This window comes from Rhinatrema bivittatum, chromosome 15, assembly GCF_901001135.1.
Source record: "Rhinatrema bivittatum chromosome 15, aRhiBiv1.1, whole genome shotgun sequence".
Taxonomy (NCBI): domain Eukaryota; kingdom Metazoa; phylum Chordata; class Amphibia; order Gymnophiona; family Rhinatrematidae; genus Rhinatrema; species Rhinatrema bivittatum.
The window spans coordinates 28,381,710-28,400,504 of NC_042629.1; the positions used below are offsets into that span (position 1 = coordinate 28,381,710).

General features: G+C 40.3%; 1 protein-coding gene across 6 annotated transcripts in view; it reads right to left on the reverse strand.

Annotated features, from left to right (window-relative positions):
• LOC115076799 (splicing factor U2AF 35 kDa subunit) overlaps positions 1-18,795 on the reverse strand; it is a 250,072-nt gene that overhangs the window by 41,540 nt on the left and 189,737 nt on the right. For all 6 annotated transcript variants that reach the window (XR_003852869.1, XM_029578698.1, XM_029578697.1 and 3 more), the window contains 2 exons: positions 15,950-16,042; positions 6,959-6,991 (listed from right to left, as the gene is read on the reverse strand). Coding sequence is in view for 5 of the 6 variants with exons in the window: in XM_029578698.1 (XP_029434558.1) it covers positions 6,959-6,991; positions 15,950-16,042 (126 nt within the window). In the remaining variant the exon portion in view is untranslated. The remainder of the gene's footprint in view (positions 1-6,958; positions 6,992-15,949; positions 16,043-18,795) is intronic.

Consider the following 18,795-nt stretch of genomic DNA (forward strand, 5'->3'; position numbering starts at 1 on the left):
TCTATGAGATACCACACAATGATACATTACTTTCAATATATCAGAAGTAGCATGACTGGTTGGAGTTTAGTCTCTCCTTTCCAGAGTTTAAGCAATGATTCCTGGATATTCCAAAGTTAACTGAGAATGCAATCTTGCGGGAAACACAATTTAAATTTCTTTGGCAATTCTATTGGACATCCGAGATGGAACTGATGTTGGCAACTATATTCACGCTTTTTGGTCTTGCCCGGGTATCCAGTCTTTTTGGCAACGGGTGGAAGGATTATGTGCTACAATCCTATGGTTTGATATTCCTAGCGACCCAAACAGTTGGCTCTTTGGCAATTTCAATCATGCTGTTACAGAGTATGAGCCGAACACATGTCTACTTTTAAGGAAAATGGGTTTGATTGCCAAGAAAGTCATATTCTCTCATTGGATTAGTAGCTCCAGCCCTCACCCCAATCTTTGGTTTCACAGAATGGTAAAATTCTCTCACTGCGAGGGTTGGCACCCCAAACATTTTCACACTATGATGAACATTTGGAAACCCTTTCATGATTATCTCTCTCCTACCATTCGAATGACTACAGCGGCTGTGTGAAGACTTCCTTTGTCTCCTGTTCCTTTCCTCTGCTCTTTTTTCTTTTCTGTCCTGTTCTTCCCTGTCAATTTTATTTGGGTATGGTCTTCTGAGTTAGGACATATTCCACTGTGACACAGTTTTCCTCATCTCACCTAGATATTAGATTTGAAACAATGTCTCTTTCTGTATGCCTCGTGCAAGGATTGTATTATCTTGATTCAGATATCTATCTCTAGAAGTAATTTTCTCTCTTTTTGGTATACCAGACATTTTGGGGAGGGGGGCGGTTAGGGGATGGGTTTATTGAAGATGTTCAAATTTCTGAAAATAGTGTTTTTGTTCCTTTGGATATTTCCCACTTATATGTTGTGTCCGCCCACCACTTTTTAAAAATTCAATAAATATGATTGAAAAAAAAATAATAGAAGAAAAGAACGGTAATAGACACAAATCATCTCTCTATCAACTCTAATAGCACAGAGCCGTAGTAGGTTTGAGGAAGTGTAACAATACTGGGATTATAAAGAATAATATTAAAGCAATAGAACTGCCGGGTTTATGAACTGAGAGGTACCACTGTGGATTAATCTGGAAAGAGGGAATGGAACATCTATTTATAATGGTGTAATATACAAACTTCCAGCAGATTAAGACGACAGATTTAATGGAGGATATTCATAGGCTTGCTGTGAAAGAGGATGTGCCACTACTAGGGGCTTTCAATTTGCCAGATGTTGCTTGGGACATTCCAGCTGAAGGATCTTCTAGAAGTAGGGAAGACCTGGATTCTCTGCAAGGAGAACTGTTCTGTCAACTTGTAATGGAACCCACACAGGAGGGGGGTTATATATTGGCCAGGTGCTTACCAATGGGGACAGTATTTCTGATGTTGTGGATGATCATATGGGATCCCGTGACCACCAGATGGTGTGGTTCAAAGGAAGCAAGAAAGGCTTGTATCCTAGACTTCAGGAAACCTAACTTTCTTAAAATGAGGGCGTACCTCAAGGAATAGTAAGTTGGATGGGAAAAACTAGGGGGAAGTAAAAGTGAAGAGGACACAACTAAAAGGAGATATAAGGGCAACTAATCTTTTTGTTAGGAAAGTAAATAAAAGGAAGAGGAAAGAGGCCATTATGTTTTTTTTTTTAAGAAGTAATTGAAAAGGTAAGAGAGAAAAGGTGAAGTGGCAATATCTAGAAAAATTAAGAGATGCTGAGAAAGTAGTCAGGAATGCAAAAATTCAAATGGAAGAAAAAATAGCAAATATGGTAAAATTTGGGGGACAAGACTTTTTTTTTAAAAGATATGTTCGTGATAGAAGGAAGTGCAAAAGTGGCATTGTGAGACTCAAAAGGTGAGAAAGAAAAAGCAAAAATACTTAAATATTTCTGTTCAGTGTTCACTGTGGAAGGATCTGGAGCAGAACTACATAAAACGAACACAAATAAGATTGGAAGTGAGTTAAACCAATCGATTTTCTAAAAAGTGCATTCATGAGGCACTAACTAAACAAAGCAGATAAGGCAATGGGGTTGGATGAGATACATATGAGGCCATATATGAACCAAAAAATACCTGATACTTCACTTTCAATGCAAATCCAGCATAGCCCTCTGCTTCAACGGCAGGGGAGGAAATTTTGATAATTCACGCATATCCAGCATCTGCTTCAACGGCAGGGGAGCAAGTCTGATATTTCACTTCAATGCAAAGCCAGCATAGCTCTCTGCTTCAACGGCAGGGAGGAAGTTTTGACACTTCACGCATATCTAGCATAGTCCTCTGCTTCAATGGCAGGGGAGCAAGACTGATACTTCACTTTCAATACATAGCCAGCATGGCTCTCTGCTTCAACGACAGGGGAGAATGAAGAAAGGTTGATCTATATTCAGGCAACAATCAACAAGGACTGAATTACACAGTCTGAATAAACAGATAAGCATGGGTGTAGCTTGCTTATTGCGGTGGTTAATACCCCTAACTAAATTAAGCTATTTCACTTAGATGCAGTTCCAACACTGCTCTCTACATTAAAGGTGGGGTGGAAGGGAAATAGAATAAAAAAAGGTTACTAAGAGCCAAGAGAAACAGATAAGTATGTGAGAGAAAAAAAAAAAGTGCGAAAGCTTGCTGGGCAGACTGGATGGGCCGTTTGGTCTTCTTCTGCTGTCATTTCTATGTTTCTAAGGGAACTTACAGATGACCTGTCTGCTCCACTAGCTGACCTTTTCAATGCTTTAGAATTTAAAGTAGTCCTGAAGAAATGGAAAAGGGCGGATGTGGTTCTTATTCATAAAAGGGAAAGTAAGGAGGAGGCTAGGAACTATAGCCGGTTAGTTTGACCTCTGTGGTGAGAAAACTCCCAGGCCGATACAGTACAGTGTGCTCCGATGGAGCGCAGGGTTAGCTGGCATTTGGACGCGCTAGCTTTACCCCTTATTCAGTAAGGGGTAATAGCGCGTCCAAAATGCGCATCCAACCCCCCCCCCCCCCGAACCTAATAGCACCCGCAACATGCAAATGCATGTTGATGGTCCTATTAGGTATTTGCGTGCGATTCAGAAAGCAAAATGTGCAGCCAAGCCACACATTTTACTTTCAGAAATTAGCGCCTACACAAAGGTAGGCGCTAATTTCTCTGGGGTGCCTGCTTTTCTGTGCACCCTCCGACTTAATATCATGGCGATATTAAGTCGGAGGTCCCAAAAGTTTAAAAAAGTAAAAAAAAAAAAAGAAAAGATGTAAAATGGGCCAGCGGCTGGCGGGTCGAAAACCGGACTGTCAATTTTGCCTGCGTCCGGTTTCCGAACCCGTAGCTATCAGCGGGCTCGAGAACAGACGCCGGCAAAATTGAGCGTCGGCTGTCAAACCCGCTGACAGCCGCCACTTCCGTCAAAAAAGAGGCGCTAGGGACGCACTAGTGTCCCTAGTGCCTCTTTTTACCTCCGGGCCTAATTTAAATAAATTAAATACTGAATCGAGCGTACAGGAGAGTGGCCTGTGCTCGCCCGCTCTCTCGCGATTTTACTGTATCGGCCCGTAATAGAATAGCTGCTAAAATGGAGGATAGTGCAATTTTTGGAATCCAATGGATTGCAAAATCTGAAGCAGTATGGGGTAGATTTTTAAAGTTATGCGCGGGCGTAGATTTGTTCGCGCAACCCGGCGTGAACAAATTTACGCCCGATTTTATAACATGCGCACGCTGCCGCGCGCATGTTATAAAATCCAGAGTTGGCGAGCGCAAGGGGGGTGCACAATTGTGCAACCTATGAGTGCCAAGCCGAGCAGCCTGCCTCCGTTCCCTCCAAGGCTGCTTAGAAATCAGAGCGCCTCAGAGGGAACTATTTTTCTGCACCCCCCACCTTCCCTTACCTAACCCACCCCCAGCCCTAACTAAATCCCCCCCCCCCACCTTTGTTCAGAAAGTTACAACTGCCTGCCATTTCCCAGCCCGGAGGCTGGTTCGGAGGCCATGGTGCCGCCCCCGGAACACCCCCAAATGCCGCGCCACCCCTGACACGCCCCCCAAGCAAAGCCCTGGGACTTGCGCGTGCCGGCGTCTATGCAACATAGGCGCGCAAGTCCCCTGCGCGCGTAAATCTGGCTGGATTTACACGCACAGGGCTTTTAAAATCTGCCTCTAAGGTTTTACCAGATGTAAATCCTGTCAGATTAATCTGATCAATTTCTCTGATTGGGTGATCAGAGAGTTGGATCAAGGGAGAGAGCTAGACGAAATATACTTGGATTTCAGCAAGGCCTTTGACACTTCCATACAGAAGACTTATAAATAAATTGGGAGCCCTTGGTATGGAACCTAGAACAACTGACAGGGTTAGAAACTGGCTGAGTGGGAGGCGACAAAGCATAATGGTAAATAGAGTTCTCTCTGAGGTGGGGAAGGTTAATAGTGGTGTGCCTAAGGGATCGCTCTTTGGAGCAGTACTTTTCAATATTTTTGTGAGCCGCAGAAAGACTGGCACGCATAGGTTGCCGAGATTTGTCTTTTTGCCAATGATACCAAAATCCGTAACAGAGTGGACAGCCAGGAAGGTGTGGAAAACGATCTAGCCAAGCTCGAGGAATGGTCTAAGGTCTGGCAGCTAAGATTTAATGCTAAAAAATGGAGAGTATTTTAGAATACAAAAACCCAAGGGAAAGGTACAGTCTCCTAACCACGAAGCAAGAGTGGGATCTGGGGATGATTATAGCTGATAATATTAAGGTGGCCCAACAGGTGGATAAAACAATGGTAAAATCCAGAAAGATGCCTGGCTGTACAGGGAGAGGAATGGTTAGCAGAAAAAGGGAGGCGGTACTGCCCCTATGTAGGTCCTTGGTGAGACCTCACTTGGAATATGGTGTACAATTCTGGAGACTGCATCTTCAGAAAAATACAAAGAGTATGGAGTCAGTCCAGAGGGTGGCTACTAAAATGGTCAGCAGTCTTCTTTCTAAAGCATATGGGGTAGACAAAGATCTAAACATATACACCCTGGAGGAAAGGGTGTATATATTAAAGGTTTCCATGCACAGGAGGTGAGCCTCTCAACAGAAAGGAGGATCTAAAACAAGGGATCATGCAATGAGGTTGAAAGGGAGTAGACTCAGGAGTAATCTTAGGAAATATTTCTTTACAGAGAGGATGGTGGATACATGGAATAGCCTCCCAGTGGTGAAGGGAGACAAAAACAGTATCTGAATTCAAGGAAGCATGGGATAAATACAGGGGATTTCTAAATAGGTGATGGGAATTATAATGCTAAATTAATTGGTTGGATGGGCAGATTAGATGGGCCATATGGTCTTTTTCTGCTGTCATGTTTCTAATTTACCTACCCCCAATTGAATCAACATATGAAAGGAACTAAACTCCATCACAGATTCACGTGCTAAAATCAAGCCTCTCACATACTTTAACAATTTCAGAGATTTCCAGCTTAAACCTCTAAACTATCTGTAGAAAACCACAAATTTTCCTGCTCAGGTTCTTCCCTAATCATTGCTATTTATCAAATAAAAAACAAGTAACAAGATCTACCATTAAACCTCCCATGCACCCTCTCAACAGAGACTGATCACTCAACAATATTTTCACTATCTGATATAGCTTACTAGGTTTGTTATGGACCAATTTTAACTGATTTGAAAAATAATTCTGTTCAGCCTCTCTCATCTATGATTTTCATGTAGTCAGCAAATCTGATCACTTCACTTGCTCTCTTTTCCAGATTGAGTAATGTAAATACTGCTTCCAGTACAGATCCCTGAAACACTTCACTATTTACCTCTTCTCCATTAGGAAAACTGACAATTAAGTCCTATTTTGTTTCCTTTTAACCAGTTACCAATCCACAGTAAGATCACCTCCTTTCCTATGACTTTTAATTTACTGATATGTCTCTGATAAGGGACTTTATCAAATGCTTTCTGAAAATCCAAAAATACTGTATCAACTTTATCCAATATCTCAATCACGCTCTAAAAGACCTCCCTTTGCTAAATCAGCATTACATTAACTACCCTCCAGTCCTCAGGAACAGATGCAGATTTGAGCAATAGGTCACAGATTACAAGTATCAGGTCTATAATTTCATATGATCTTATTCATGCATGCCTGTTTACATCGTATAATTTGCACAGAAACGTTATGACTGAATGTCTGATACACTGACAATGTGCAGAATCCAGTGTCAAATTACAAATATTTTAATCTGTATTTTACATAATTGTCAGATATCTCAGAAAAACATGTATTTGTAATGTAATATATATAGAAAGGATGCTGGATAGAGATGTGTGAACAATTTCAAGTCGAGCCAGGTGGATTTTAGCGTGGTTAAAGTTTGCTGGTAATTTCAAATTTTTCCTGCTGGATCAGTGGGAAAAGCTAAATTGAATCTGAAATATTTGCTCTGAATCTTTGAAGCTCCAAAGTGAACTCTGATCTACTTTGGATTTCTTGAAAATATGAAGTGGATTTTCAGATTATTTTGGAAATTCTTTAAAATGTTTGTCAAACTAATACATATATTTGAAACTTTTCCAGGTTCCTTGAATTGTTCAATGAAACTATCAGAAAATAGTTCACACATCTCTAATGTTATATTAACAATAACTGAATTTCTGGACTTCTGTGCATTTATATTAGAAACAGAGAATTGTCCTAATGACCTTCTTAATATAATTTGAATTATGCCATGCTATTATTCAAAACTATGCTCAACAAAAATGGTTTTGGCTTAGCTTTTATAAAGAAATGTTTTTAAATGAACATGTACATTTTAATCAACTATTAAAAGCTTTATATTGCTAATAATTAAAACCTCAGACATTGAATCAAGATTCTGCCACCCCATAAAAAGTATAAAAAATGAAACAAACTTGTTAATTTCTAATCTTGTCTGTTGTCTGTCCCTGAAAAGATGAAAAATGAAAGTTTGTTAGTTTGAATATTTCATTGTTGCCAGTTATACACAGGTGGTGCTTATTACAGCTTCAAATGCTTTTATCATATCCGTGCATGCAGAACATGTGAACATAATTGTTACATTTTTCCTTAAAGTTCCTTCTCTATAAATGAGCCTTCTTTTTCACTTTGAAGATTATTTTTTTTCATGTTCCCAATAGTACTTTGTGCGAATTCTGGAAAGAAGTTTATCATTAGCGAGGGAAATGCAACACTTGAACTAGAGTTGACCCTTAGATATTATAAAATATAAACTGATATAGAAGACACATTCCCTTTCCTTCTTGAATGGCATAAGGTGAAGGCTCATCTGGAGAGAGAGATTTACCCTTGGTCATACAAGAGAAACAGCCAATATTTGATCTGCAAAACTCTGTACAGTCATTTGCACTATAAAAACAGTCCTACAAACACTATGGCTTCTGAAAGACTCCATCCATCAACCAGGATAATTAGCTTCTCCTCCACATAGCATCCTGCAAATAGCATACAATTAGCACCAAGACTGCTTTACCATCCTACTCCATCATATGCTGCAGTCTGAATGGAACAGAATCTTCTCTGCTTTTATCAGCAGGACACAACAAACTGCTGGTTACAACATAATAGCCCACCATCACATATGTTTGGAACACTGTTTTAAAGCAAAGCCACTTTTGCAATATGTGATGGCATCAGAAAGGAGAAATTAGTTCTTACCTGATAGTTTCCTTTCCTTGAGTCCAGCCAGATCAGTCGAGATGTATGGGTTATACTCCCCAACCCAGTAGATGGAGACAGAGAATAACAGATACGCTTACATCACCCCTTATAAGATCTGTGCTGAACTCAGCTTGCCAATATTTTATTGTGATGCAGTGCAGAACTGCCGGGGTCAGGAACAGCCCCGGCACCATAGGATGAAGTCAGGTAATACCAGAGGCGGACAGCAGAGGGCGTTGCCGAAGGCAGCAAAAACTACAACTCCCAGGTTCTTAGAACCACCACCTGACCCCGTGGGCAGAGCAAGAGGGGAAACAGGGAGGGAGCAATGAGTTAAACGATAACGAATCAGACATAGCTGAATCGATGGAGTTGGAGGAAGGGGGCGTGCTGGCATGGTGGTAATGGCCAGAAAAGCCTAGCTCCTCAGAACAGGAGGGGGAAGGGATGGAGGTAGGTTCTGGGGGGAGAGGAATCCTCCAGCTCAGCCATGGATACTGAGTAGCCAGGAAGGGGGAGAGTTACAACTCATATCTTAAAGGAGAGTGGGGATGAAGGGCTCTATAGAGCATGTGGGGTAAATGCTTTAAAGAGGGTCTTTGACTTAATAGTAAAACTGGTCAAGCACCAAGCGGGCGGGCTAGGAAACTGAACTAGATGTTTGGGCAGTGAGTTCCCAATAACTGGTGGAGGTGAGGGTGATGAAGTAATGGTAATGAACATTTGAATTGCCTTATAAACTGTTTTGAAGAAAACTGTGTCTTTTGCTTGCGGGGTGGTTTCACCCCTCGCTCCTTCTAAGGAGAACCCTGAAGCCAAACAGAAGCAGGGTCTGCTTAGACCAGGACCTGGGGAGTTACAAGCTCCTGGCCAGTCCAGGGGCGAAGAGGGACTCCCTGAAGACGTAACCAGGAACCCAGAGAAGTGGCAGATCCGGGCAGCGCTGGCGGTGAGCCGTTACACTATGTAATAAGCTAAGATACAAACTCACCAGCCTCAGAACAAAAGGGTTTCCTGGGAAGCAGTATTTAGAGAACAGAACCTTCAGAGCATTCAAAAGGCATGAATCGAACTGTGGCCCACAAAATGTATTATACTTATGTCCTCAAAAGCCTGTACCAAAAACAAAGGCTGAAAACTCTTGGCAGAAAGGGAGGGTTCTGGACTGGTCTGGCTGGACTCGATTATCAGGCAAGAACTAATTTCTTCTTCCTCTTTATCCAACCAGACCCGTCCAGATACATGGAATGTACCCAAGCTAACCCTCAACCAAGCAGGACAATGCCAACCCCTGTTCCAAGATCCCTAAGCCAAAACCTGTCTCTACCCTGGCTTGGACATCAACCAATACTTAAAAAAGGAATGCAAAGAAAACAAAGTCCCGCCTTGCAAATCTAGAGAGAGACCAAAAGCAACTCCTTCAAGATGCTGCTTGCACCCTGGTAGAATGAGCACTTAACCTCTTAAGAAGAGGCAGACTTTTTTCAAAGTAGACGGCGCCTATGACTTCTTTAATCCATGTAGCTATCGATCCCAATTCACCCTTCCTGGGACCACTGAAAAGGACAAAAAGATGACCAGATTTCCTGAAATCATTAGACACTTTCAAATGTATATGTTGTTATGAATGTTTTTAGTGTGATCTAATCTGGGCATTTATGGTAGGATAGCCAATAAATGATTAAATATTTTTTTCACATCCAAACAATGCAGCTGAACATACTCTTCTCCGCACAAATACCTCTGGAAGGAGGGCACACACACTGCCCTGAAAGGTCTACATCCAAAAAAGAAGGTCCAGGCCCCCACCACCCAAACCTTTAAAATGTGTAGAGAGTCCCGCATTAGGGCTGGAGCTTATCCTCACACCCAGCCCAGTTGGTGCCACTTTCCAAAATGGCTGACCTGAATTTGCCTAGCCATGTGACTGGGCAAGGTCCAGGGAGATTCAATTTGTTTTCCATCAGTTAGGACAGTAGCCAAGAGCTCAAAGAGAATTTTTCCATAATAGATCCTTGAATTTTGGAACCTGCACCAAGGGAGTTAAGGTTGGAGCCAAATTATTTGGCCCTTCAGAAGAAGGTGAAATACCGGTTATTTCCATGCTAAGGCCGAAGGTAATAAGTAGCAGCATTCACTGGTATGATTTTCCTTTTAGGTTATTTAGATTTCTTGTTTTTAATTTGTATATTTTTAGAATTTTTTTGAAGTATTTAATTATTTTTATTGTATTATGATTTGTTTTAAATTGTTGTACACCACATCAGCCAGGATTGTCCCCGAGTATGCAGTTAATAGAATGATTAAATAAATACTATTAGTAATTTGTAAACCTATCATTAAAATCAGCTTTGGCTACCTTCCAATCTTAAGGTACTAATGTAATGCCAATTTTTAGAAAGGGGTACGGGGTGATCCAGAAAATTACAGACCAGTGACCTGGACATCAATGCTGGACAAAATGGTTGAATCTATTAAAAAGTACAAAATTACTGAACATATAGATAGTCATAGTTTAATGGGACAAAGTCAATATGGATTTAGCCTCTTCGATCTGCTACATTTTTTTGAAGGCGTGGATAAACGTGGATAAAGGTGGGCCAGTTGAAAAAGTGTATCTGGATATTCAGAAAGTGTCTGACAAAATACCTCATGAGAGACTCTTGAGAAAATTATCAAGTCATGGGAAAGGAGGCAATGTTCTATTAGGGCTAAATGGTCAATTTTCTCAATGGAGAAAAGGCAACTAGTGGCATGCCCCAGGGATCTGTACTGGGACACAGCTTTTTTTTCAAATTAAATTTTGTATTAATCATGGAGTATAATACAAAATAGCAATCTGTAACATTGTAATAAACCAAATATACAATCAACCATGACATGTTTTCCATTATAACCCCCCCTCCCCCTAAATGACAATAAACTTGTTCAATCAGTTGAACAGACAGTCACTGAGACAGATGGAATAAGTCAATGTGGTTCCCACCCTACTATATTTTGACACCTTATCCTTTCGAATCACAGTAAGGTAACTCATATTGGTGTAGATTTTCTACTCTGCGAGCACTTCCCAGCACGCACACATGGACGCACGCATGATACAAAATCCATAGGCCACACGCACATGCGTGGCGGACTTTTGCAATTTCCACACAGCGACGCATTCCAGCTTTTTCCAGTTCCCTCCCATTCTGCTCCAATTAAGGAACAGACTGGGAGGGAACTTCCCTCACCCCTTACCTAATCTCCCTTCCCCTCTCCTCCTCACCCCCTAAACCCTACCTTTTTCTTTTTTTTCCCTTGGTTTCACAACTTACTTCAGCTCCCGAGCTGAAGTAAGTTGCGTGCGCCGGCAGCCGGGTCTTTGGGAGATTGATCAATGCTGCTGTCCCGGCCCACCCCCCAGCCTGCTCCTTCAAAGAGGCCTGGTACTTATTCGTGTACCGGTTAGCCTGACTTCAGTGCCAGGAAAAATAGTGGAAAGTGTTCTAAACATCAAAATCACAGAACATATAGAAAGACATGGTTTAATGGAACAAAGTCAGCATGGCTTTACCCAGGGCAAGTCTTGCCTCACAAATCTGCTTCACTTTTTTGAAGGAGTTAATAAACATGTGGATAAAGGTGAACCGGTAGATATAGTGTACTTGGATTTTCAGAAGGCGTTTGACAAAGTTCCTCATGAGAGGCTTCTAGGAAAAGTAAAAAGTCATGGGATAGGTGGCGATGTCCTTTCGTGGATTGCAAACTGGCTAAAAGACAGGAAACAGAGAGTAGGATTGAATGGGCAATTTTCTCAGTGGAAGGGAGTGGACAGTGGAGTGCCTCAGGGATCTGTATTGGGACCCTTACTGTTCAATATATTTATAAATGATCTGGAAAGAAATACGACGAGTAAGATAATCAAATTTGCAGATGACACAAAATTGTTCAGAGTAGTTAAATCACAAGCAGATTGTGATAAATTGCAGGAAGACCTTGTGAGACTGGAAAATTGGGCATCCAAATGGCAGATGAAATTTAATGTGGATAAGTGCAAGGTGATGCATATAGGGAAAAATAACCCATGCTATAATTACACAATGTTGGGTTCCATATTAGGTGCTACAACCCAAGAAAGAGATCTAGGTGTCATAGTGGATAACACATTGAAATCGTCGGTGCAGTGTGCTGCGGCAGTCAAAAAAGCAAACAGAATGTTGGGAATTATTAGAAAAGGAATGATGAATAAAATGGAAAATGTCATAATGCCTCTGTATCGCTCCATGGTGAGACCGCACCTTGAATACTGTGTACAATTCTGGTCGCCGCATCTCAAAAAAGATATAATTGCGATGGAGAAGGTACAGAGAAGGGCTACCAAAATGATAAGGGGAATGGAACAACTCCCCTATGAGGAAAGACTAAAGAGGTTAGGACTTTTCAGCTTGGAGAAGAGACGACTGAGGGGGGATATGATAGAGGTGTTTAAAATCATGAGAGGTCTAGAACGGGTAGATGTGAATCGGTTATTTACTCTTTCGGATAGTAGAAAGACTAGGGGGCACTCCATGAAGTTAGCATGGGGCACATTTAAAACTAATCGGAGAAAGTTCTTTTTTACTCAACGCACAATTAAACTCTGGAATTTGTTGCCAGAGAATGTGGTTCGTGCAGTTAGTATAGCTGTGTTTAAAAAAAGGATTGGATAAGTTCTTGGAGGAGAAGTCCATTACCTGCTATTAAGTTCACTTAGAGAATAGCCACTGCCATTAGCAATGGTTACATGGAATAGACTTAGTTTTTGGGTATTTGCCAGGTTCTTATGGCCTGGATTGGCCACTGTTGGAAACAGGATGCTGGGCTTGATGGACCCTTGGTCTGACCCAGTATGGCATTTTCTTATGTTCTTATTTTTGCGCGTGGTCAGACCTCTTCGAAAATTGGCCCGGCCACGCGTGTAAACGCCGGGATTTATGTGCGCGGGCCGTTTAAAATCTACCCTATAATGTATAGTCCATAATCTACATACCACAAGTCGTAATATAGGTGGTTCTGGACACTTCCAGTGCGCCGCCAGTTCACAGCGAGCTGCACACAGAACATGGTTAATCAAAAGCTTAATTTCCACTGACCAGCAATCCAGGTATTGTGATGATAAAAAGATCTTAAGAGTCCCATGTGATTAGAATAGAAACCATATTCTCAACCATTGTCCCAATACTCGGACAAGTCCACTACATATGAAAAAACTTTCCTTCATCGTTACATTGCCGCCAGCATGCAGATGGATAATTCAGGTAAATCTTAAGGATTTTATCAGGCATGAGGTACCTTCTACACATTAATTTGTAATTTAATTCGATTATTGCTGAAGATATGGAACTTTTAGCCATTACCATATAACAATCCTCCCACACTTGAATATCCAGTTCTTCCCCCAATCCTTTTCCTATTCATTTACATGCCTTGTCTTATCTCCTAACGGAGGCACTAGTAATTTATACATTTTACAAAGCAATTCTCTATGAACATTTTGTTTTAAACACGTCCTCAAAGTCAGAAAGTGTTCTAGCAACCTGACTCCTAATCTGCTTTTGTGATAAACAGTGAACTAGTTACAAATATCTTAAGTGTTCAGTTATTGGTAACCTAAATTTTTTCTAATAAATCATCAAAACTAAATTTGTTTTGGGGAAAGGAGTTGCCCACAATACCATCCGATTCTGTTTGAAATATATAGAAGCGTCTGATGTGCGTACTTCTTCTACATAAATGCACACTGGCATTAACGGTGAATACTCAGTGTGTCCTTTTAATCTAAACTTGTATTTAGTCTATATCGTGAAAGTTAATGCTATAAAGATATTATCTATTTTATGGAACATGCCCACAATATGGAGTCCAAACAGTCCTGAGACAGCCCATTTGCTCATTGTGTACCCACTGTTTAATCTTGCTCTTTGGGAACCAATGATACACAGCCCTCAATTCGCAGCTGCATAGTAATGCTGAAAATCAGGAACTGCCAACCCTCCCCCTTAGTTTTTTCCCTACACAGAATCCATCTTTGGAGGTCTTTTTCGCCTTATATACTGAAACAGTCTTATGTAAATGTTTCAAAAACCCCATCTGGCATTTAAGTAGTCAAGGTTTGAAAGAAATAAAGCTATCTGGGCAGAAATCATTTTGATCATTGCTATTCAGCTTACCTCCAACTCTTTCGTAGTTTTTTCCATTAAAGGTAGATAACTGAAATTAGTTTTTGCCAATCAGCTCCCAATTAAACTCCTAAATACCTAATACTTCCCTTAGCCCACTTGAAAGAAAATACATCTCTTATTTGAGATATGAGTCTTCCAATGTTCTGATTTCCCTATATTCACTTTGAATCCAGAGACTGAGCTGAACTCGTTCAATTCCTTAAACACAACAGGTAAAAACAAAAAAGGGTCCTCACTTGTAAACAAGATATCATCCACAAATAATGAGATCTTAAACTGAGACTTGGCAACAGCTATTCCACGTATGTCCCCATTTTGTATGATTTTTCCTGCAAAAGGCCACATGAGCAAAGCAAATAATGGTGATAATGGACATCCTTGTCTTGTCCCTCTTCCCAACTCAAATATAGAGGAGTAAGTACCATTCAATTTAATACATGCTTTGGGGGAGGAGTACATTGCCAGCAGCCATTTTTTAAATTTAGGGTCCAAGCCAACCTTACCCAATACTTTAAACATAAATGTCCAATGAACGTGGCCAAATACCTTCTTGGTATCAACTGCTAGCATCACTGATAGTTTCTTCCTTTCTTTTGCCATCCTAATCAAATTTATTATTTTACGAATATTGTCCGATGCCTGTATCCCTGGAATAAAGCCAGATTGATCAACATGGACCAAATCTGGTAACACCTTATTCAAACGTGAAGCCAGTATCGTTGCTACTAGTTTCAAATCTATGTTTAAAAGTGAGATTGGTCTAAAAGAACTACATAAAGTAGCATCCTTACCTGGCTTAGGTAGAATGGCAATACCTGCTAAGTGCATGGACCTCGGTAATAAATCATTTATCAATATTGAGTTATATAATTTCTGAAGATATGGAACTAATACGTCCTTAATTTTTTATAAAACTATCCTGTGTAACCATCTAACCCCAGAGATTTAGCTTTAGAGATGAGACTGCGATATCTATTTCCATACTTGTTATATTCCTATCTAACACCAGGGCTACTTCCGGAGATACACTTGGGATGGTAATTTCTCCTAGATAACTGTCAATATCTTCTTCAATAATGTTACTTTCAGCCATATACAATTCCTAATAGAACTGTATACACCACTGTCTGATTTGATCATTATCGTATAAAACAGCCCCTGCTATAGCTTTTATTTTCAAAATCTGGTTTTGAATAGCTTGTCATTTTATTTGCCACGCTAGTAATTTACTGGATTTCCCTATTCATGATAATCCTGGTGATTAATGTCTATTTTATACTGAATCTCCTCACATGTAATGGCATGCAATCTCATCTAGTTCTCTGAGTACTTTAGTACTCCTACTTCTCTGATGACAAAACTGATAATGCCACAAAATCTAATTTTTGTTTCTTGACAGCTGCAACTTTGGCTATCATTTGACCAAGCAGAACCACCTTAAAGCTATCCTACAATGTCTGCTGAGAAACCTCTCCATTATCATTGAAATGAAAATGCTCCCTTGTGTCTTTGTAGATAACTGTGAATCATGTAATAAAGAATCGCTTAATTTCCAATATTTTTGAAATACTGGCAGGCTGAGGTCACCTCAGAGTTATATATATCCTGTGGACATCAGCTTGCTCCATCTCCATCTGCTGTCAGGGGAGCATAAATCCATTGGCCCCGAGTCCATCTGTCTAGTTTGTGATGAAATGCTGGTTTTGGATACACAAGTATTGTGGTAAGCAGCAAAATGACATTTATTTTGCAATAAATCAGACCTATCTGAAAATTACAAGTAAAATTCTCTTTCAATTTTGAAAGCTGAATCAGGTGGTTTCTATTGTGACACATCGTAGCCAATCACAGCACATAAATTAATATCCACTAACATCAGAGTAGAGACTCTTGATACAATGCCAGAATTGTGCTGGGATAGAAAGCATGGGCCAAACATCAGAATCCTTACTTCTATGGGCAACAGTTGAAAAGAGCTAAGATTCTTACTAGTTTACTTACTTCTTGCGACGACGTCCATATAACTCACGGCGCAATTCCCTTGAAATGGGCTTCAGATGCATAAAGTTACAGAACCCGCCTCGCGTGCACTCCCTGAGGAATAAAACACACACATTAACCAAAAGGAAGTGTATGGGTATACATCTAGCAAGGAAGGGTAGGTTATGTGGGGGATACATGCTCAATATATGAGAACAGCAATATACCAGAACAGTCTGTGAATAAGTTATCAATCTACAACAGACTTTTTTCAGTGACCACTGCCTGTGGAAAAATTATCTGGAAGAGCATGCTGTACACTTTGACAGCATAAAGTATGGCACATGAACTCCCAGATATGCCATTCTTACATACAACTTAACAATGCCCTTTTGTAGATGTGGTCTCCATAACTGCTCACAGTATTCAAGGGGGGTCTTATCAGAGACCTCTATAGAGGTAATACTACTTTCCTCTTCCAACCAATGACAACTTTCTCTCTGCACCCAAGTATATTATTGGCTCTCCCAAATGATTTGTCACATTAACCAGTTACACTGAATTCATTCTAGTTCTTTTCCCTGTTTTCTAGTTTTTCTCCACTAAAACAGTATTTGGTTCTTGGATATTGGTATCCCAAATGAACGATTTTGCACTGTTTTAGATTAAAGTGCAGTTGGCAAACCCTTAACCATTTTTTCAGATTTTTAAAGCTGTTTTTCATTTTCTCGATCTACTCTGTCTTCTCTGTTGCAGATGATTAAAGAGAAACGTGATTGCAGAATTAAACCGTATGGCTTATCGTCTGCCCATTTAATTACTTTTTACAATTCCCATCACTTCCTCAAAGATCCTGTGTTTACCCCAAGCTTTCTGGAATTCAGACAATGGAGTCTCCACTACCTCCATTGGGAGGCTGTTCCATGCATCCACTATCAAGATCTGCATATGTTTTCAAAAAGCGATTGAAAACATGATAGGTTTGCTGGAACATTCCCTTAGCAATTAAGTAACTTGTTTAAATTGGTAAACAGACTGTATTTAGCCCCTTGAACAGTAAGACTTTTGTGTTAAAGGCTGTTTTCAAAAGCAGTACCCAGCACAGGAGGCTTAAGTTTTTGTATTTTATAGTATTGTTTTGTTGTACTGTTTTTCTGTTTTCTGTTCTGTACTGTTTTATGTTGAGGTCAATATTCAAAGTGATTTAGCGCTATTTAGCTGGATAATTGGGACTTATCCATATAATTCCCTTATACAGCTAAAAAGGTAGGCGCATAAAAAGTAGGCATGTAGTGGGCAGATTGGGGCGGAGTGAGTTAGCCGTACAACTTATGCGGCTAACTGCCGATATTTGGACTTAGCTGCACAAGTTGTACAGCTAAGCTAAACATGCTATAGAGCAGGTCTAAACTTAGCTGGTTAGAGTTATTTGGCTAAGCACTCAGTTATACGTGTATATTCATCAGCATGGCCATGTCACTGCGTATACATCATAACTTAGCCGGACAGGTTCTAACCGGCTAAGTTGCTTAACTGGCCAGTTTTAAATACTGACCCTGTTATTTTTTTGTATTTTTTTTTTTATTATTGTAAACCACCATAATTGTAGAAGCATGTGGCATAGAAACAAATTTTAAATAAATAAATGTTTATATCTTTAAGTCTGTCCCCATATGTATCAGAATGAAGACCACTGATCATTTTAATAGTCACCCTCTGGACCAATTCCAATAGGTTTATATCCTTTTGAAGGCAAGGCCTTCAGAATTGTACACAGTACTCCAAATGAAGTCTCACCAGGGACCAAATACAGGGGCATTATCACCATCCTTTTTCTGCTGACCATTCCTCTCCCTATGTAGCCAAGCATCTTTCTGCCTTTTGCTGTTGCTTTATCCTCTTGCTTAGACATCTTAAGATCATCAGATACAATCACCGCCAGATCTCACTTCTTTTGTGCTAAGAATTTCACTTCATCTCTCTTGGTTTTTTCAACCTTAATGCACAACTGCCAGACCCTAGAATCATTCCTTAAGCTTCACTAGATCCTGCTATCTTTTTGCAGATTTTGGTATCCTGGGCAAAAAGACAAACCTTTCCTGACAATCCCTCTGTACTATTGTTCACAAAAGTTTTGAAAAGAAACAGTCCAAGGCCCAATCCCTGAGGCACACTACTGCTAACGCCACCCTCCCACTCAGAGTGAATTTCATTTACCACTACCCTTTGTCACCTTCCACTGAACCAGTTTCTAACCCAGTCATAGTCACTCTATGGATCATACTATATATTACTCTATATTTCTATCTAATATTCCGTTAATTAAGTTGTTCTTGATATTGTATTTTACTGTTTTAATTTATTGTGGAATTCAGATATTATTATACTGTTATATGTACACGCAACTGCGTATTTTTGTTCTATGTACACCGACGTGATATCTTTGATGAGCGGCGGTATATAAAAACCAATAAATAAATAAATAAATACTAAGGGGACACTATTTATTTATAAGCTGCCTATGTGGAACTGTGTCAAAGACCTTGCTGAAATCGAAGTACATTACATATCTTGTCCTCTTTCTTGATCCAGCTCTCTGATCACCCAATCAAAGAAATTGATCAGATTCACCTGACAAGATCTACCTCTGGTAAAACCAGGCTGCTTCGGATCTTGCAAGAAACTGTGCTATCCTCTGTTTAAGTAGCAATTCCATTAATTTGCTCACCACAGAGGTGAGACTAACCTCAACTGCAGTTCCCATCCTTCTCTTTTCATGAATAGGAACCATATCCGCCCATCTCCAGTCCTCCCGAACTTCTCCTGACTCTAGAGAAGCATTGAAAAGGTCAGCCAGAGGAGCCACT